The 21,609-nt window shown below is 39.0% G+C and overlaps 1 protein-coding gene across 1 annotated transcript in view; it reads right to left on the minus strand.

Moving 5' to 3' along the window:
* LOC131032758 (wall-associated receptor kinase 3) overlaps positions 1-11,796 on the minus strand; it is a 37,183-nt gene extending 25,387 nt beyond the window's left edge. Inside the window, exon 1 of the mRNA XM_059220346.1 lies at positions 11,596-11,796. Coding sequence (XP_059076329.1) covers positions 11,596-11,796 — 201 coding nt within the window. The remainder of the gene's footprint in view (positions 1-11,595) is intronic.
* Between the last annotated feature and the right edge of the window lie 9,813 nt (positions 11,797-21,609).

The raw sequence follows: 21,609 nt of genomic DNA on the forward strand, positions 1-21,609 counted from the left end.
GCACTCTGACCATCATACCCCATTCTTTGCATAATGAGGAGACCTTTGCCATATTGATCCATAGGAAGCTTAACTTGTGGTATATCAGTGGTGATGGGATCTTTATAGATCCAGTCTACTAAGTCCTCATCTTGGGTTTCTTCTTCTTGACTCTTTCCAAGGATGAAAGGCATCAAAGCACATGCTGGCATGACTAGTGGTTGTTGGAGTACCTGTTGTGGTTTACCATGTGTTCTAGGAGAAATGGACATTTGTCCCACACAAAAGAGTTGACTCAAGTTGTATTCCCTAGGACATTCCTCTGCTATCCTCATCTTAAGCTTTTCTTGCTTGGGTATAGTGGTGTTTGAACTGGTAAGAGAGGTGGGACTTATATATGATGTGGAGGAAATGGCTTCTCTATTATTAGGAACGGTAATCTCTAGTTGATGGCTGATATTATGGCAATACGCAAAGGGATTGGCATCGCCTAGGATTGTGATCTCTACACCGTTATGTGGGAACTTGATACATTGATGATAGGTAGATGGAACAACTTGCATGGCATGTCTCCAGGGTCTCCCTAACAGTAGATTGTATGGCAGAGGAAGGTCCAAAACCTGATAGATGATGTGTTTTACCACGGGGCCCACTCGGATTGGTAGTACCACATCTCCTTTGGATGAACGCTCTGCATCGTCATAGGCTTTGATTGTGATCTTCTTACGAGGATCCACTGATTCTACTGCATATCCCAATGCTGTGACCAATTGTAGGGTACAAATATTTAGGCCTGCTCCATTATCGATCAAGACTCGCTTGATCCTATGCTGGTTGATAAAGCCTTCAATGTGTAGTGAAGCGTTATGAGGTTGCTAGAAGGAAGAGTTGTCACTTTCGGAAAAAGTGAGACAAGGTGATGACTTTAGACTTCCAACCATGGCTTGAAATTGGTGTGTATTCAGATTTGCAGGGATTGACGCCTCTTGGAGTGCTTGATCAAGATAGTTTTATGAGATGGCGATAGGCGCAATAGCTCTAAAATGGATATAAGCGCAGGTGTTTTGTCTAATTGTTCCACAAGATTGTACTGCTTTGGGATGGAGGTGGTGCCTTGTGGAGCTTCCTTTATGGTAACTTTGCCACGACGTGTAACAACATTGCAATTTGAGTTAGGATTTTTGAAGGTTATAGTTGCAACTTGTTCATTGGCATCATACAGGTGATTTACAGTGTAATTATACGCAGCTTGTGTATAATCAGTGGTATTAGTGTCTCGCCTGGAAGTGGAAGGACCACTTTGATCTTGTGATGGAAGTGGATTTTTGAACATCAGATGATCATTATTGGTTGTTTTTGGGTCATGTCCTTCAATTTCAATTTCTCCTCGGTCAATAAGATCCTGAATAAGATCTTTTAATCGGTGACAATTACTTGTCTTGTGTCCTCTTCCTTGATGGAATTCACAGTGTTCAGTATCTCTCCACCATGCCGGTTTGACCTGAGGCTCATAGTTTGATAGTTTAGGTAGAGTGACCAAATTTTGAGAAATGCGTTGTCGCAATACTGTTTCAATGGGTTCCCCTAAGGGAGTGTATGTTCATTTTTGTTTTTGCTGACAAGGTCTAGGTTCATCGTGAGATGTGATGCGACCTTGATTGGAAGGAACATTTGTGTTATTCTGAGGTGGAGGATTTTGTCCTATAAACCGAACCACAGGTTGTGCATTTTGGATAGTCCGGGCATCCACAACCCCATCGTTGATGATATTCTTGTTTTTATTCCAGAAGCTTGGTTTATCGCTATTGAAGTGTGGGTGAGGACCATCCTTTGGTTCATTATAGATTTTGATGAGTCCTTTCTTGATAAGTGCCCTTTCACATTTCAAACCCTTGGTGATCATATCATTAAAAGAGTTTGTGTCTTTGACATCCAGGTGAAATTCCATTTCTTCATTTAAGTTGGAAATGAATATTTCCACTAGTTCTCATTCAGGTAATTGAAGAGAATGTCTGCTAGACATTTGACGCCATCATTGCAGGAATATTGAGAATAGTTCACCTGGTTTTTGTTTAGTGTTGCACAGATCAGCCATGGTGATGTCGCGTTCAATTTTATGAGAGTAATGAGCTAGGAACTTCTGGATGAGTTCCTCAAATGTTCTAATGCCACCTGGTAGTTAGGAAAACCATGATGTGGTTGTTCCTCCCAAGCTTTGGGGAAAAAGGTGCATTAGGTATGTGTCTTCATATGCCACTTCGAGACAAGCGGAATGAAATTCTCTGACATGATCACGAGGATCTCCCTTTCCTGTATATTTTTTGAATTTGGGTGTTTTGAATCCTCGTGGAAAGGGTGGCATATAAAGATTCCTATCAAAAGGATAGGGATAGATGTCATTGAGTGAGAATTGGTTAGTTTTGACACCACTATGAAGTTGTTGGGCAAGATCCTCGACTTGTTGTCGCAACATCTCCATTTCATTTGGAGGAGGTGGTGGTGGGTTACCTCGAGGAATGTTATATCTGATGGGATCTCTACCTCTTTCCTCTTCATGGCGACTTTGTCTTTCTGATGCTTGTCTTAATTGGGCAAGATCAAAGTCAGAGGGGAGTTTTTCTCCTTCTTGAGCGAGCTTTAAAAAGTGAGCATCCGCATTGCTCCTGAGTATTTCATCAAAAAGTCTGTTAAAGAGAGGGTTATGCTGGGCCCTTTCTATTGTTGCAGGAGTGGGAGTACTTGGGTTTTCATCATTCACATTTCCTCCAAGTGCTTCTTGAAATTCATTGAGATTTTCCTCTTCTTCTTCTTCCATTTCTATTTCTCGTTGCCTTGACCGTGATCGGGTTTGAGCCATTTTGCTTATGAGCTTTTGTTGAAGTTGTGTGAAAATGATGACGAGTTTTTAATGAAATGAGAGATTGATGATTGGTGAATTGTGTTGCATGTGGATCTCTAGCACTTTTAAGGTAGATGTAACCGAAATTCCTTCTTTGAATTGCTTGCTTGTTTGATAAGTTTTGATGTGATAAGGTGTAGAGAAATCTAAGATGTGTTACAGATTGAACTACCTAGTAATGAGAGGATTCACTCATGAACTAGTTTTAACCTGCGTAGATGCGTCTCTTAGGATGAGCTTATCCTAGATGTAGAAACAATCTAAAAAGTGATGTGATGTTTTTGATTTCAAGCAATATCTAAAAGAGAACTTTGGGACAAGAACCTCTTAATGTTTTGAGAGTTTGTAATGAATTGATGATGAAGTGATGATGTATGAATAAGATGATGGATGAAATGTTTTCAACTTCAATAAAAACTTTGTGTCACAAATGGGACAAACTCTACCTCTTCTCTTTCGGGTGTTGGTGGTATTTCTCGAGCTGTGTTGTATGTGATACAGACGTTTGGGAAAAAGTTGGAATTAATCTTACCTCCTTGGGTTTTGTGATAACTCAGAGCTCTATATTGTATAAAAGCTCTGCGGTTCAATGATTTTGAATCAAATTCGTTTGTTTTGCCTTGAAGGTAGAGACGCATGTGACACAGAAAAACTCTATGGGAGACAAAGATTTGTCTATTTATATAGAAGAATTTCCTCCTTTTGATCAAAGCCTTTGAGCTTAATGGTCTTCTTTTCAAGTTGATATTTTGATGACACTTCTTCTTTCGCAAGATGTGAAGAATGGTCATAAAGTTTTGATACTTTGTTGTTTGCACTTTGTTTTTGATGTTTTTGGTTGTTTTGAAAAATGTTTGGTTGGATGAATACTTTGTTTTGAAAGTGATTTTTGATTTTTCTTTGACAAGAAAACAAAGCAAACACATAAACACAAGAATGTAGCCTCAAAGGCACAAATGAGTATGGGTCTAGATCAACCCAATCCTTGGACTTGTATATGACCCTTCCTTTAGATGTATTTTAAGGTGTATTTCCAAAGCTTGAAGTCTGCTCAATTTGCACTTGGTCTTTAAAACGAACACACTTCAAACACTTTTTATCCCTAAGGTCAAATGGCCAGTTGTGATAAATTTAGCCCACATCTTGATATTTGTTCGACTTTGGTACTACATACCTTATGAATCCCATCGTGGCAGGTAAGGATGTGATATACTAAGTCTTGCATGAGCATAACAAATAGATGATCCCTATGATGGGGGAGTCACCACTTTTATCAAGCTGCTAGTGACTTTTCAAAAAGCTATGTTTCTACTCAAGGAAATATGTATGGTGAGTATCTTGGGAGCAAAACCATCTATGCTCTTGCACTAAATTATATCGCAAATATCCTCAATCAATAGAATAGGTGGGATACTACTTAAACGTGTTTAGTCATGCTCAATGTTTTTGGACATAAGTTCATTCTGCAGTGACTCACTTAAGAGCCTTGTAACTGGTGGTGGGGCCCATTTGTCCTTTCGGCTAGTTACACTGTAGGAACAACTATACCCAAGGCTACAGCTTTCGCTCTCACCTGATTTCTATAGCGGCTCGAAGGATTTACCGCTCGAGGTCGTTCCCAAGAGTATCGATCCCTTGGCAGGCCTCTCTTAAAAAGATAAAATTTGAGTGTTACTAACACTTTTCTCTTGCACCTAGGACCATGAAAGCCAAGGGAGAGGATAGTGTGTGTTAGAAGTGGGACCACTCGACTGACCTTTTGCACAAGCGTGCCAAACACGAAAAACACTTTGTTCTTTTTAATCCATCATCGCAATGTGGTCTAACTATTTGGAGATGTTGCTCTAAAAATCATGATGTTCTTTTTAACTTTCAAAGGCAATATGTTTTGTAAACTAGGAAAAATGAAATCCTGGTCAACTTAACAAAAAGCACGTTTTGCTTGAAGTAAAATTGTTTTTGAGCTTTTGAATGAAAAATGGCTTGTTCTTTTTAGATTTGCCCAAAACAAAGTGTTGATTGTAAATTTCTTTAAGTTGATGCAAGAAAATAAATTCTGTTTTGTTGATTTTAAGCACCAAAACAAAGTTTGTTTCCTAACTTGCAAAAAATAAATTTGTTTTGTTCAGTTTTTAATGCACCAAAAGACGAGTGACCCTAGCTAGAAAGCAATAAAATTTTGTTTGTTCAAATTTTTAAAGCACTAAAAGAAAATTTGTGATTTTTAATGGTGAATTTTAAACCTGCACAAACAACAAAATGGTTAGTAAAATCTATGTCCAAGGGGGGCTTCCACAAGCCTAAAATTTTTCATTTTTTTGGTAACAAGGTGATTTTTACGACATTCTGTTACAATAGCGCTAGTCTGTGTTTGAACAGAAGAGCTATTTAACTCAAAAACGCTGAAAGAAGGGGAAAGATAGAGAGGCAAAAGCACTGAAAAAGGGTTAATAGCGCTAAAACGGTACCAAAAGCACTGAACTTGAGACAATAACGCTATTGTAAGAACAATAGCGCTAAAAGCATAAGTGTCGATAGTGCTAGAACGAGTTCAATAGCGCCAAAGCACAACCTGTGTGACACTTTCAACATTCAGACATGTTAGTTTTTAAAAAAAAAATGATATTTTTGGTGTTTCGATTCACGTCGGGTTCACCAAATGATGCCCTGCAAAGTGGACAAGGTTAGAAAATGACAAACAACACAAGACACACAAGAAAATCGTTAGTGTTATTCAATCAAAAACTAATCTAAACAGGCATATCAAGAGAGACACTAAAATCATGCTAATATATCTAACTAATGAAACAAAGATAATGAGGCATCTCCAAATGCCTCTTAGCATGTTCTTAGCTCCTTCTCCCTTGTTCCTCTCCTCTCCAAGTTCCAAAATAGTGTAGCTCTCAGCAGCTTTTTGCACTATGGATGCTTATGGAGGTTTGAGATTGAAATATTGCTCTAAATGTAAAATGAAAAGCTAATATTAAGCTATTGATGCTAAAAATGATTGATTTTATCCAAAATGACAAGATATTAGTTAATTATACTAAAATGCTCTCTTAAAATGCCTATAGCTTAAATGCATACAAGTTTTTAGGATCTGGATTATGAAGAAATGGGCTCTATTTATAGGAAAAATGGAGCAATGGATGGTTGAGATTGAGCAATCTCAACAAGGGTCAGGATTGAATGATTTCAAATCCATGTGATGGCTTTCAACCCAATCCCAGGATGACAAGTGTCAATGTGAGATAGGTTGAGAGGAGAGGGAATACGCATTAAATACTTGATATGACTTTGGAAGTTAAAGTCAAGGTTAGTTGAATGAATAAACTCTTTATTCAAAGAATATAGCTTTTATCCAATGGATAAACTCTTGTGCAAATGTGAAATGGATGAATATGGTCAAAACAATAAATGTTTTGGGGAGACAAGTTTGAAATAACCATAAATGGTTATGTAAGAGCCATAAATGGTCATGTAAGAGCCATTAGTGGTCTTGGAAGACTTTGGGGGTTAATTTGTTGAACACACAAAGCATTAAATGCTTTTCAAAGACTTTGGAGTCTTTGAGAAGTGACTCCACTTTGCTTAGTAATGTGACAATAATTAGGGGATGGATTAGGCTAATTAGGAAGGGGTTAGAAGAATCTAAAAGGGGATTAGGTTTTGCAATTGGATTTGGTGGGTGAGGGAAAAAAGGATTTTATTAAAATAAAAATTCATTTATTCCAATAAATGTGTGCAAGTTGCATTTGTAGGAAAATGCAAGTGGGGTGGGGATAATGATTTAAATAAATGTTTTATTTAATTTATTTAAAAGAGCAAAAGGGGATTTTATTAAATAAATAGATTTTATTTATTTAATTGATTTGAATTCGATTTAATGAATTAATTAAAATAAATTGAATAATTTATTTAATTAATAGAAGAATGTTTGGGGATGAATTAATTAAATATTAATTTAATTAACTGGTGGCTAGTGCATTTTTAATCAAATAAATATCAAATATTTATTTAATTAAGATGGACAGATTTGTGTGACTATAGAAACAAAAAATATTTATTTCACATTTCAATGGATGTATTTATGCTTTTTTATTTATTTATTCATGGTCTACTAATTTTCTGATCTGAGTAATGCGAATATGCGAATCTTGACTTTTCCTAATACCAAAAACACTCTGACGCAGAGCGATGAGGAAGGAGAGTGGTGGGTGGTCTTGGGTAAAAATGTCAAGAGGAGATTGAATACTCAAAGGAATTATCTAGCTGCCGTGGATGCAAACATGGGCAACCCTATTTTGTATGGCACCAAATATGCTTGTTTCCCATCACCTCTCCCTAGCTCATCTGGCATCATCAATAGCTCTGTGAGGAATGTTTATAATTATAGAAAGATCTTGAATGATAGATGGTTAAGGTCAGAATATACTGGTTTTCCTCCACGCCGGTCAAACCCTCATTGGCAGGCACATAGATTATCACAGGGAAAACATGGTAGTCCTAGGACTTATTCCAACTCTAACATGAATTTTCTTCCCGCTGAACCAACTAAACCAAATAAATATACACCGCCTCCGATTGCAAGCACTCCTGACTAAGGTATTTTTCATGACAAGCAACAAAATAAGAAGAGCATCAAGATACCTTTAGACCCTCTGCTTGAATAATGTGATTATTTTTACAATAAGGGAATCATAGCATTCTAGAATGGGAAACATCGAATCTTCGATGACATGAAAAAATGGTGGAAAGAGGAATTCCCCAATCAGGTATGCACTACTAACCTAGGTTCAAACTATTTCCTCATTACCTGCAGAGACAATAATATTAAAAAAGTAATTCTAGAAACTTAAGTAAAACTAATAGAAGGATATGTATTTCAATGTTTCGATTGGATGCCAAATTTTAACCCTAAAACCTTTTAGCCCAAGAAAACTGTTAAATGGGTTAATATAGGTCCCCTATCGATAGAATTCCATTACCCTAAAATTATGGAATTTTTAGGTTCACAATTAGGAGTCTTTATTGGGGTTGAAGGCCTATATAAGGATTTGACAAAAGACATTAAGATTTTTATACAATTTGACACTGAAAATCCACATTTGGGTCGAATTGAGTTAATTACTGAGATGGGTAGCTAGATTCTAAACCCCTCCTTTTATGAGGGCAAAATCAACGCCTCTTATATTTTCCTATGCAACCCCCATGATTGTGAACAAGTCTCTGAAATCGATGTCCCTGTCTAAAATTTAGACAATAGGGGAAAATCAAACTTGGATTCTGTAGATTATAATTCATCCTATAGGGTTCCCTCAAAGGCTAACAAGGCAGTTGAGAATCAGTGCAAGTCTTGATCTAAGAGCAGGAGCCTGAGAAGCCCCCAGACTAATAAAGCTCCATCCGGGTATCCTGATGACACCTCCTCTCTAACACTGTTAAGCCACCTCCCTTAACAGATAGGGATTTGAATCATGAAAACTTCGATGTTAGGGTTTGTAGTACAAGCAAAAGTATCAACTCCTATAAGAATAGGGATAAGAGGCTAGTGGTTTTGGATAGCAGAGTAGAATTGCAAAATTTGTTAATAGGAGAAGAGGAATTCAAAGATGATGTGCAGGAGTAGTTGGATTTATTGGAACAACATATAGAGCTAGATAATAATATAGCTAATATCCCAGCTCTAGATGAGTTTGAAGATCTTGGTTCTAGGGCTCAATGTCTCTTTGATCAATTTATGGCTTTGGAAGAAGGTGAAGTAGTTTTGGTAGGAAATCAACCTCTTGAGGTTGAAGGTGGAGACTTAAGTGCTAGCAAGCTAGGGCTAGGTTTTTTTCTAGAAGGTACGACTAAACTAGATTGTGGTTCAATCTTGAAAAAGAGAGATAGGAAATCTACAGCTAAGCTTAGAAATATCGATGGGGAAGCTGTTGGGAAGGATAAAATAACCTCGATTCTGATTGCAGGGAAGGGGAAGTACCTTCCCACCTAGCCATGAAGATCCTAATGTGGAATGTTAGGGGCCTAAATACCCCTAACAAGCAACACATTCTAAAACATTGCATCCTCACCTCAAAAGGAGAATTAACCTTAATCCAGGAGACCAAACTTAATCAGTCTGAGATTGGAATTTTCCAAAAGAAATTAGGCTACTTAGAGTGGGAAGCAATACCTATGGTAAGAGCCTCAAGGATTTGGGTATCATTTGGGACCCTAGAAGGATTATAATCAAACACATTGCTATTAATAAGTTCTAGATGTGTTTCTTTGTCAAACACCATAGTTGTAACATAAACGTTATCCTCTTCAATATTTATGACCCCATACCCTTAAATGCGAAGCTAATAGTGTGGCATGAAGTGGGTTAGTTGTTAACATCCCACCCAGAGTGGAATTGATTTTTTTTGGGGATTTCAATGCCATTTTTGATCTCTCAGAAAAATCGCGTGGTTTGAGAAGAGAACCCCAAGCTTTGATAGATTTCAGAAATTGGATCAACTTTCATACATGATAGATATTAGAATTGATAATGGCACCTTTACATGAAATAATAGAAGATAGGGTTTCAACCATATTGCGGAAAGACTAGATAGGTTCCGCTTTAGAGTTAATATCTTGGATTTCAACTATCTTTTCAAGGCCTCCATTATTTCCATCTCAGGCTCAAATCACTTTTCGGTCCAACTAATCATTGAAGAGGACTTAAAACCTAAGAGACGCAGTTTCAAATTTGAGAAAACGTGGATGAAAAATGAGTCTTTCTTGGAGAATGTTGAGAAATGGTAGAAAGAGGTTGATGTTTTGGGTTCAAAGCTTTACTGTTTCGTTACTAAAATCAAATCTATTAAGATAAAACTTCTCTAGTGCAACAAGGATTGGTTTGGCGCTATCTTTACTTCTAAGAAGGGCATAGAATCTGCCTTGGCCCATCTGAACGATAAAGTCATTAAGGAAGGAATGGACCAAAATAGTTTCTTATTAGAAGAAGAGTTACTCCGCAAGTATGAAGATATTCTACTAAAGGAGGAAAGATTTTGGAGGTAGAAGTCCAGGGCTACTTGGATTTCTGAAGGAGACCAGAATACTTAATTTTTACACGCTACAAAAAAATCCAGAAATAGGATTAACAAAATAACCCACATTAGGGGTGAATCTGGGGTTCTTATAAATGACCTTGAAGGTATAGCAATAGAAGTGACATCTTTCTTTCAAAATTTACTTAGTAAAGAAATGCTCTTTGACTTGGCAACTCAAATCAGCTTGCTTAATAACATTCCCAAAATTATCAATGATAGTCAAAACTACCTTTTAAATCAGAATTTCTCCAAGTAGGAGATAAAAGAGGCCTTATTTCTGTTGGAATCCAAGAACACTGAGAAGGGGGGTGAATCAGTGTTTTTCCAGTTAGAGTAGTTTAAAGCTTATTAACAAATCCACTTATTAACCGGTATGCATAAAAGAAAGTAACAAGTAATATCAATGCAACCACATGAATAAACACCATAACATAGATATTTATATGTGGAAAAACGCAAAGAGGAAAAACCATAGTGGGATTAGTGACCCACAATATCTATCCACTGGCCAAATGAATAAATATTACAAGAGGGGCCTATACATGCAGGAAGGCACATTTCCTAGAGCACACTACTCATCATAAAAGGAACCTCACTGAATATAGATCCAAATACCAGATTACAAACAAAAACTGAACTTAGAATGTGCATCTACTATGCTAGATGAGTTCTGGTTAAAACACTATCTATACTGGTTAAACTGTAAGGTCTCCCTTACCGATATCTTAGATTGCTTCCCAATTTTCTAGACCAATAATCAAGACCGATTGTAGATCTTTACATTCGCATTCTATTGATCAAGATAACATCACATAGCCTTTCACATCACTTATCTCCCATATATCCACATCATTATATAATGACCTAACCCAGACCGACTTGTATACCCATTTACATGAATAAACACAAATGCCATATGTTGGCTTACAAACATATCAAAAGATAAGACACATGTCAGCCTAGATAAAATATAAACATAAAACAATATGACCATTGTGGCTTCCACACTTGCTGGATCAATCTCCTATGTTGGCCTTAGAATACTGGTTCCAAGTTTGCCAGTTCCCTAAATGCCGATGAAGTGAATTCCAGTTACCTTGATTGTTGGATCTCCCATGGAGTGTGTTGCCATCAATGAAAACACTTATAACCTGGATAAGTGTCAATTTCCAACAATCTCTCCCTTTGGCATTGATGACAACACTCATGTGAAAAATGAATCGTTGAAGTGTTGTATCGATTCCCATCCAAAAATTGCTCTCCCAAAATTGATCTTAGAAGACTACTCCCCTTGAGCTATACATTACTTCTTATGTCCCTAGACATTTTTCACATCCACCTCTCCCCCTTTGACATCAATGCAAAAGACCGGGGCAAAAAGAATAAGAAATGAAATTATGTACAAACCAAAATGTGATTACCAGATCTAGATATACTTGAAAATATCCGGATATAAGAACCCTTCAAAAATGCCAAATAAGTATCCCAACTAGATTTCAAAGTTCCCAAAATAGATATAAACCCATTCAGAATGTAAGCACACAGTTCTTCCTTTGTTAGGGTTGCCGATGTGGGAAAACTTATCTGTTCCATACATTTCTGCTTATGAAGTAACAAAGTATTTAGCCGGGGACTTACCAAACCTCTCAACTCTTTGGCCCACCGGATTAACTTATCTTGTTCCCTCTCCAGGGCTAAAATTTCAGACTCTAAAAGAAAAATCTGACCATCAACCGTGTTAGTCAATGATTCAGTACCATCAAAACTTACCACAATTTGTTCCAACTTGTCCTTATCCTCCTTAACCTTACTATCTAGTTCTATTGTTAGTTTTTCCATGTTAGTGCAAGACCAGTATATTTGACTACATTGATGAAGAGCCTCATCAATCCTTGTCATCTCATCAGTCAGCTTAGCCTTGACGGATGTGATCACGTTATCATAGGTGACCTTCCTAGCTGCATTATACCTTTCCACCAACTACCGGTTTGACACTTGTTGAATAGTTTTATACTCTTTCGCAATGTGCTTAGTCAAACCTTTCAACTTACCAAATGGACTAGCTACCTGATCAATCTTGCATTTCAGTGCAAGCTTCTACAAAATAGGAATAGCTTTCTCAATAACCTGCTTGTCTTCTGACCCTTCCTTCCTTAATTTCTGAGCTGCAACAAACATCAATTCAAAATTGCTCAGCTAATCAATGTTCTTATTTCCAAGATGACCAAAATCTTCTTGACTGGATGAGTCAAGTGCCAACAATGAGGGACCAACAATCGGTGAAGGTGCCGGTACCCAGACCTCAGTCTGATCAACCTAACCTTCAACCTTCTGATCTACTTTTGTTTTACCTCCTCAGCACTGGTGGCTTTGACACTTGGTGCAGTTATTTCCACTACCTCAACCTCATGAAATTCAACTGTATCAATATAAATTACTGGAGGATTATCTACTAGTTTATTGATCTCAATATCCTTTACAAGTGTAACTACCGGAGGAATCTCCTCAGATATTTATCATTCCAAAACTGGTGGATCTCCACCTAGTATACCTTTACCTTTATCATCAACTGGTATGTCTAGAATGTCAGACTTAGGCAGAATATCCGGTGATGTAAAGAAACTTGGTTTATCCACAAAGAATATAACCCAAGCCTCATGAGTTTCTTTCACAATTTCATTAACTCTCCCCACCATAAGACTTATATGTTGGTGTCTACTCCAGAAAACTATTTTATTAGCAAACTCTAGACACTCCTGCATCTCTTCATCAGTTATAGCACCACAAATAGTTAGCGATTCCTGAATCTTAATATGTTGATCCTCCTCAATAGACGATAACCTCCTAGAATCTAACTTATTAAACAAATCTACCGATATTTGAGTCTCAATTGCAATTAAAGTTTTCTTATATATGTTTAAATATAAGAAAACTGATTCCTCAATCTCCTTTTGTTCCTTATCCATATCACCATAATAGTGCTATATGTTACTCAAAATACCATCCTTTGTAATTTGATCAATCAATTCAACAACAAAAAGAGGAGCAATAAACTTTACACTTTTACCAGATTCAAGAGAAATATCTAAATCTGGTTTCTTCTTCTTACTGGGGGTGGGAGCAGACTCCTTGGCCGGTTTCCTTTTCTCAGTAGGCTTCCCATCCTTCAAAATTTTCTTCTGAGCTACCAGAGGAGTGACGGTGGATTTTTGCAGCTTCCCTTCCTCGGGATTCTTTCTCCAAATCCTCATATAGATCGTAGGAATCTTCAGGATTTCTTACTTAGTCTCAGAACTAGATTCAATAGGAGGAATAAATGTTTCTAGTTTCTTCCTCTTAGATAAACCCTTACTGGTTCCTACCATCGCAGAAGCCCGAATAACTGCTGAAGGAGATGTCTCTACCAACCCAATGATTTGTTTGATTTCAAAGGATATCTTTTGGACAACCTGTCTAACCTTCTTATGAAACCAATCTTCACCTCAGAATACTTCTTCTTAGCTGTGCCAAATTTTTTCTCCTTCTCATCAACCGAGGCATCTATAAGCATCTTGGCATAAAGGTCCAAGATCAGTGCATCAACCTCATAGCCCATCTCAGTAACCTAAATAGTCCTAGGTTTCACTGCCTCCATCAAATTTTCACCCTTTTTCACCATGAAGCATATGTCGGTAGAGTATTTATCAACAATATGCTTAGGGATCCTTTCCCTCTTCTTCATAGATTTATGAAATGCCTTGAAATAACCCCACAAAATGGAGTCTCTATCTTGTCCCAAGTTTCTCAATGCATCCTTGATCTATTTACCTACCGGTATATCAAAGGACCATTGCCTCTGTTGGTGTAAATAAATATTCATTATGGATATTATTACACTTTACTTAAGTTAACTTAGGATAATGCATCTCTTCGTAGTTTGGATTTGAGATACTTAGGGAAGTGTGCACATAGGGATAGAGCTTGTAGGAGAAATTCCACCTTTTGTGGTCTTATTTTGCTGTTACACTCCACATTTGGTGGGTCATCCACCTCTTGTGGAATATTATATTATTTCTCCTACCTACCCCTAGTATTTCTTACCTACCCTTGTTTCTCATTGAGCCACATGTCATAATTGTGTGCTCGTACATCCATATGGCCTTGCCTATATAAGCAGGCCTATATTCATTGTATTGGTTAATCCAGTTGATCATTTGCATATTGATGAGAATACAGTTTGTTCTTGTCATTCTATTGTCTCTCTTTTATGCTTTTCATTGTGCCCTTGATCTTGGCAAAATCCTACATGGTATCAGAGCTATTGGGGATTCATTGATTAGTTTTTTGGAGACATTTTGGAGGCTTCTATTATCAGATTTGGGGATCTTCATTTTTTGGGGGTGTCGTACAACGATTTGGACATCACCGTTGAATCCGGGAGGCCGTTTCCATAAATTTTGACTATAAAGTCGACCTATTTTGACCCCCCCATACCTTGCATGTGTTGCAGGTGTCGCAGGCGTACTTGCTGTCGGAGCCGCCGTTGCTGTGTACCTGTACCCACCACCGCTGCCGTGACCTGCGCCACTCTGACCCGCTGTGCACCTCCCGCCGGCTGCTTTGAAACTCCCATCGGCACCCAGGTTTCTCACCGCCGCCATTGCCGGCCGTCCAGAGCTCCCGTTGGCCACGACCTTGGCTCCCACCTAGACTCCACTGCCGTCCAGGACCTCCAGCAACCGCCCAATCACCGCCGGTCGCTGTGCCACCAACTCGCCACGCGGAGCCCAGTCAGCTGCCGGGACCCCACCATGCGACACACATGTAGTCCATCCGTATGCCCAGTCATTGTCTGTCTGTATGCACAGTCACAGTGCCATGTCAGCCAGCCATACGCCATGTCACCCGCCATGCAGAGCTGACGCAGACTACCACATTAGCCTGTCGGTACAGTACGTATGCCCAGTCAACAAGGAGGCAAAGTTTTCACGATGGTCATACGGCCGTCAAATTTAAGATAGTGAATTGCTGATGTCAGCGCCACATCAGTAGCTTTTTGAAATTTTTTAACCCCTCTCCATTGAGCTTTTCAGTTTTGCAGTCCAACTTTGAAAGGCCATATCTTGCTCATTTTTGCTCCTTTTTTGGTGCAATTTTTTTTGAAATGGGATAAAATTTCGTGATCTTCGCAGTGGTGTGGTTATTTTCTGATTTTGGTGAACAGGTTTTTTGGAATTTTTGGATTCTCTCAGCTGTACCTGTCCAATCCTCAATTCTGCAACTTCAAAGGCCTCGTTTGAGCTCATACGACCTCCTTTTCAGGTGCCGTTTTTTTTTGAAAGTGCATTTTTTTTTGTCTACTTTCATAATATATGATAAGATTTTAGAGATTTTGAGTGGAAATTGTACTTTCAGATATTTGTCTTATTTGGCCTATTAGGTACTTGTAAATTGCTTGGATCTTAGTTAGATCTCTTGCATTATCAGTTTGAGACTCTTTTGGCCTTATTGAGGCAGTTGTAAAATTGTAATCAGAAGTCCACTTTGCCATTTTTTGCAAGTGGCCCATTGTATACGCACTAAGTATAAAGTGCCAAATCATCACTTTTGGGGGGGTTCTTTGATTGAGTGAATTTTGGGGGGGTGTCTTGTGTGATTGTGCCTCTCTTTGTGCTCTTTCCATTTTTTGTTGCAATGAGTCCTAATAAATTTCCACCTTTAACTCCACATAATTATGCATCATGGAAAATTAAAGTATGGAGTAAATTAATGGAAAAGGGTCTCACACATGACATAGATGGAACAATAACAGCACCACCTAATCCTAAGGCTGATCCAAATGCTCAATTAGAATGGATCACAAAGAATTGCATGGCTCTTGGAACTTTGTGCAAGTATGTATCAGATGACCTCATTTTTCACATTGAGAAGTGTAAAACAATCAAAGAGGCTTGGGTTATATTTCAGAAATTGTATGGTCAAGTTGATGAAATAAGAGGCTATCAAATTGACAATGAGCTCACCAACTTGGATCCCAAGAGTTTTTATACAATCCAAGATTATGTCACCAAAGCAAATGAGCTAAGAGCAAAGCTTAAGGATTGTGGAATTGACAAAAAGGATGCTCAATTGATATTTAACTTGTTGGACAAGCTTGCACCAGAATATGCAGCATTTGTGTCTAGCTTCCAAACTCATCGTTTGATAGTGGGGAGTTCCTATGTTATGCCTTCATTTGATGCTTTCACCGAAATGTTGATATTGGAACAATCTAAGTTGTTGAACATGGGGCTTCTCAAGTCTTCAAAGTCCAAAGCTTTGGTGGCAAATCAAGGGAATCAAGGAAGTCAAGGAAAAGATTCCAACAAGAAGAAGAAACACTCCAAGTCTAAGCCACACCAGGAAAAAGGACAATCATCCTCTCCATCACAAGGTGATTTTACATCCTCTTCCAAGAAGGGGACACCACCTAAGAAGGATAAACCAACTTGTGCATATTGCCAGAAGTATGGTCATGATGAGCATCGATGCCACGCAAAGCAAGTTGATGAGTTAACTAATCTTCTCAAGAAAAACAACATCAACTTTCCATCTGCCTACATAAAGAAGGATTCATCTCCTTCCTCTTCCTCACAGTCTAAGGGGAAAGGGCAAGCATTTGTGGCTACAACAGGTTCTTCACAGCAATGGATACTTGACTCGGGTGCCTCATATCACATGGGTTCTACAAATGAGCAGTTTTCTTCATTGGAGCCATCTAAGGTACCTCACATTTACATAGGTGATGATACACAAGTAGAGGTTGAAGGGAAAGGTTCAGTTGACATGGATGATGGAACATTTGAGAATGTTCTCTATGTTCCTAACTTGTCTACCAACCTTCTCTCCATCTACCAAATCACTCACTATGGGAATGGGAAAAAGGTTGAGTTTACACCAGATTCAGTTGTGGTAAAGGAACTTGATGATGATGCCTTGGTAGTAGTGGGACAAGTCAATAACAATTCAAGGCTTTATTCATTCTCCCACTTTGTGCCAAGTTCACCTTCTAGGGCCTTGCTTACTCATTCAAATTCAGAAAGTAAGCTATGGCATGAGTGGTTTGGTCACCTCAACTACCACTATCTTCAGCAGCTCAGCACTAAAGACATGGTCACAGGTCTACCTCGAATTAGTTTTTCAGAGGGTGTATGTTCGGGTCATTCCATGGGCAAGCATCCCGAAGAGAAGTTTGATAAGGGGAAAGCTTGGAGAGCTTTGGAAGTTCTTCAACTTGTTCACAGCGATGTAGCAGGTCCATTTCCAGCACCTTCATTTAGTAAGGCCCGCTATGTTCTCACCTTCATTGATGACTACTCCCGCTTCACTTGGGTCTACTTTCTCATTCATAAGAGTGAAGCATTTGATAGATTTTAGGACTTCAAGACTCGTGTGGAGAAGCAATCAGGAAAAATGGTCAAGATTCTTCGCACAGATAATGGAAGGGAATATGTGAACAAAAGACTTGAGGATTTTTGTACATTTGAGGGGATTGATCTTCAACATTCTGTAGCATACACTCCACAGTAGAACGGGGTTACAGAATGCAAGAATAGAACTCTCAAAGAAATGGCTAGCTATATGATACATGCACGTTCTCTTGATCCCGCCTTTTGGGCAGAGGCTGTCAGTTGTGCCACACACATCCAGAATCAGGTTCCTCACAAAGCTTTGCAAGGTATTACTCCTTTTGAAGCTTGGGCTGGTAGGAAACTGATTGTGAGACATTTCAGAGTCTTTAGGTGTCCAACATGGGCTCGCATACCTCCGCAGAAATGCAAGGCATTGGAACCATAGAGTCAACCTTGAATATTTGTTGGATATCCTGAGGGTGTTAAGGCATACAGATTGATGGATCCAGAGACACATGAGGTGTTCATTGAGAGGAGTGTTCACTTTGAGGAAAGCTCTCCTAGCTTATCCTCTCTACCTCCTCCACCTTCCTCCATTGTGGATAGTGATGTTAGTGATTCAGATGATGAGACTCCTTCAACTCTAACTCATAGGGAAACACCTCCGCAAGGTCCACTTGCAGTTGAGGAGCCTCATTCTCCACCTCCACCTAGACCTTGTTGGGCTTGACAGACACTAGAGTCCATGGGTTCTCTTGTTGGGGATCCTTCAGATACATGGAGAACTTGATCACAACATCAAGATCTTCCACATGCATTCATTGCTACTGCTTCCGATCCACAAACATTTAGGGAAGTATCAGGGGTTCCTGAGTGGGACCAAGCTATGGAGGAAGAGTATAGTTCCTTGATGAGGAACAACACATGGGATTTAGTCCATCTCCCTAAGGGGAGAAAGATGGTTCAATGTAAGTGGATCTATCAGACCAAGTTTGCAGCGGATGGTAGTGTGGATAAGTATAAGGCTCGCCTTTTTGTGAAAGGTTTCTTGCAGGTTGCAGGTGTTGACTATATTGAGACCTTTGCACCCGTAGCCAAGATGAACTCCATTCATTTGACACTTGCTATTGCTGCAGCTCATGGTTGGGCTGTACATCAGATGGATGTGAAGAGTGCTTTTCTTCATGGTGATCTTGATGAGGAGATTTATATGGAGCAGCCAGAGGGTTTCATCCAAGATACTTCCTTGGTTTGCAGACTAAGGAAATCTCTCTATGGCCTTAAGCAAGCCCCCAGGGCTTGGTACGCCAAGATGGATTCCTTTCTTCTCTCCGCAGGGTTCACCAGGTGTCATTTCGATCCGAATGTCTACATTTTGCGACAGGATGACTCTCACTTGATACTTGTGCTCTATGTTGATGACTTGATCATTATAGGGAGTACTTCATCCATCATTAGCAGGGTCAAATTTTCTTTGCATGATAGATTTGCTATGACTGACTTGGGTCTTTTGCACTACTTTCTCAGGATAGAGATTTCATAGTCACCTTCCGGGATTACATTATCATAGCCCAAGTATGCTCTTGATCTACTTGCACGCTTTCATATGGCTGATTGTAAGCTTGCCCTGACTCCCTTTCTTTTAGGAGTCAAGCTTGAGGCTTAGTGTTCTTCTCCACTAGTTGATGCCACTTTGTATCGTCAGCTTGTGGGTAGTCTCATCTACTTGACTCATACACGCCCTGATATTTCATTTGTAGTTGGCATGGTTTCCCGCTTCATGCAGGAACCTCATGAGCTTCATTGGAAAGCTGCCAAATGCATCCTTCATTACATCCAGGGTACACATTACTATGGGATTCACTATGCAGCAGGCACAGGACTTCACTTGGCTGGTTACACAGACTCTGATTGGGCTGGCGATCTTGATGATCGTAAGTCTACTTCTAGTTATAGTTTTCACCTTGGTTCGGGCCCCATTTGTTGGCAGAGCAAGAAGCAACATGCTATTGCTCTCTCTTCGACTGAGGCTGAGTATCGAGGCGCTGTTAATGCAGCAACTAAGACCATTTGGCTCCAGTAGATTCTCACAGAGTTTGGATTCACCACTCCATGGCTGACAATTCTACATTGTGACAATCAGAGTGCTATTATGATCTCGAAGAACCCGATCCAGCACCAACGGACCAAACACATCGAGATTCATATGCACTATATTCGAGAGCTCATCCAAGAGCAGGTCATTGATTTGCAGTATTGTCCTACAGCAGAGCAGGTTGCTGACATATTCACCAAACCTTTCACTAAGAGTAAGTTCCAACAGTTGCGAGCTCTCTTGGGGGTGTGGGATTAGTCATTAGGGGGGGTCAGCTGACTTCTCCTTCCTCTCTTATGGGGGGGACTTTTTCCTCTTTGAGGTTTTGTCCTTCTTCTTTGAGAGTCTTTTGTACATTCATCTCTCTTTTGGGGGGGAGTTTTTTCCCACTGGGTTTTCCCCCTTTCTTCGTTTGTGAGAGATTGCATTGCATGGTTTTGCTTGCATTTGCATATTGTACATGGGTACCTATCATGGCCTAGTAGCCGGGACCCATCTTGCATTGTTGACTTGAGTCATCATTCCCCTAAGTTGCACTTAAGGGGGGGTGTTGGTGTAAATAAATATTCATTATGGATATTATTACACTTTACTTAAGTTAACCTAGGATAATGCATCTCTTCGTAGTTTGGATTTGAGATACTTAGGGAAGTGTGCACATAGGGATAGAGCTTGTAGGAGAAATTCCACCTTTTATAGTCTTATTTTGCTGTTACACTCCACATTCGGTGGGTCATCCACCTCTTGTGGAATATTATATTATTTCTCCTACCTACCCCTAGTATTTCTTACCTACCCTTGTTTCTCATTGAGCCACATGTCATAATTGTGTGCTCGTACATCCATATGGCCTTGCCTATATAAGCAGGCCTATATTCATTGTATTGGTTAATCCAGTTGATCATTTGCATATTGATGAGAATACAGTTTGTTCTTGTCATTCTATTGTCTCTCTTTTATGCTTTTCATTGTGCCCTTGATCTTGGAAAAATCCTACAACCTCTTATTAGATCTCGGTATCTCATTCAAAAAGAAAATCATCAAACAGATAATGAGATTTCCATACCGAAAATATACCTTTCTTATCTCCCTTAATCTTTCACAAATTAGAAATCAAATCATCACACATCCACTAACAAAGATCATATTTCTCATTTTCTTTCACCATCTTGTGTGCACAAAAAATATAGGAACTGGAAACAAAGTTCAACCGGTTTGATTGAGTTACCTTGTAACCAATTACCATGCTTGCAAATTGAACAACTTTATCTCTGATAGTGCTAATCCACATCAATCAGTTGTCAAAGGTGGCACTGGTTAGCTTGTTCACCTCATTGTTTGGAATCTTCCTCGTACCCAGTGTCTGTCCGACCTGGAGTAAGTCAGTGAATCTCTAGACTATCTTCACCAAGATCTGAAATAAGCTTTCAGACCACTACCGGGAGCAATGCAGGATCTATCGTTAATTTTCCTCCCCCTAAGGCTAAGGCCTTAGTTATTGGATAAGTTTCCTACCGGTGCAGGAACATTCTGCTCTACTAGTTGGGTAACCAAAGAATTTACCTCTGTTGATTGATCTTCAAACTTCCTAATCCACTTTTTAGCATGAGCCTACCATATCTCATCAACCTTTTTCTTTCCTTTCTCATTTGATTTATCATTCCCTTCCGGTGTATCCTTGCTTTTGTAATATTTGGCAATATGTCCTATTTTGTTGCATGCATAGCAAGTAACATTGTTCTTTTGAATTTCCTTGTCAAGTCCTTGAACATTCTTCGACCTACATTGATTAACCATATGTCCAAACTTTCCACATGCATGACATCTCACATTCATTCTACAATCTTCTGTCATATGATCATACTTATTACACTTTGAACATTGACTGGGAACAATATTATTATTCTGATTTGCTCTATTTCTGCATTGACTTTCTCTATGACCAAACTTATTACAAACAAAGCATCTACCATTAAATTTATGTGCATTGGGTTGCCTTACGATGATTTCTGATTCTAGTTGTCTGGTGGATTCCCTTGATTTGCAGTACCAGAGCTTTCTCCATTCTCAAATCCAAGACCTCTGGTGTCTCCAGTGTCTCTTTGATCCTTCAATAATTCATCAAGCCTTGCAGAATTGACCTTGAACTTTTCTTTGTATTCATTTTCAGTATCCAGATCACTTCTA

This window comes from Cryptomeria japonica, chromosome 5 (assembly GCF_030272615.1).
Source record: "Cryptomeria japonica chromosome 5, Sugi_1.0, whole genome shotgun sequence".
NCBI lineage: Eukaryota > Viridiplantae > Streptophyta > Pinopsida > Cupressales > Cupressaceae > Cryptomeria > Cryptomeria japonica.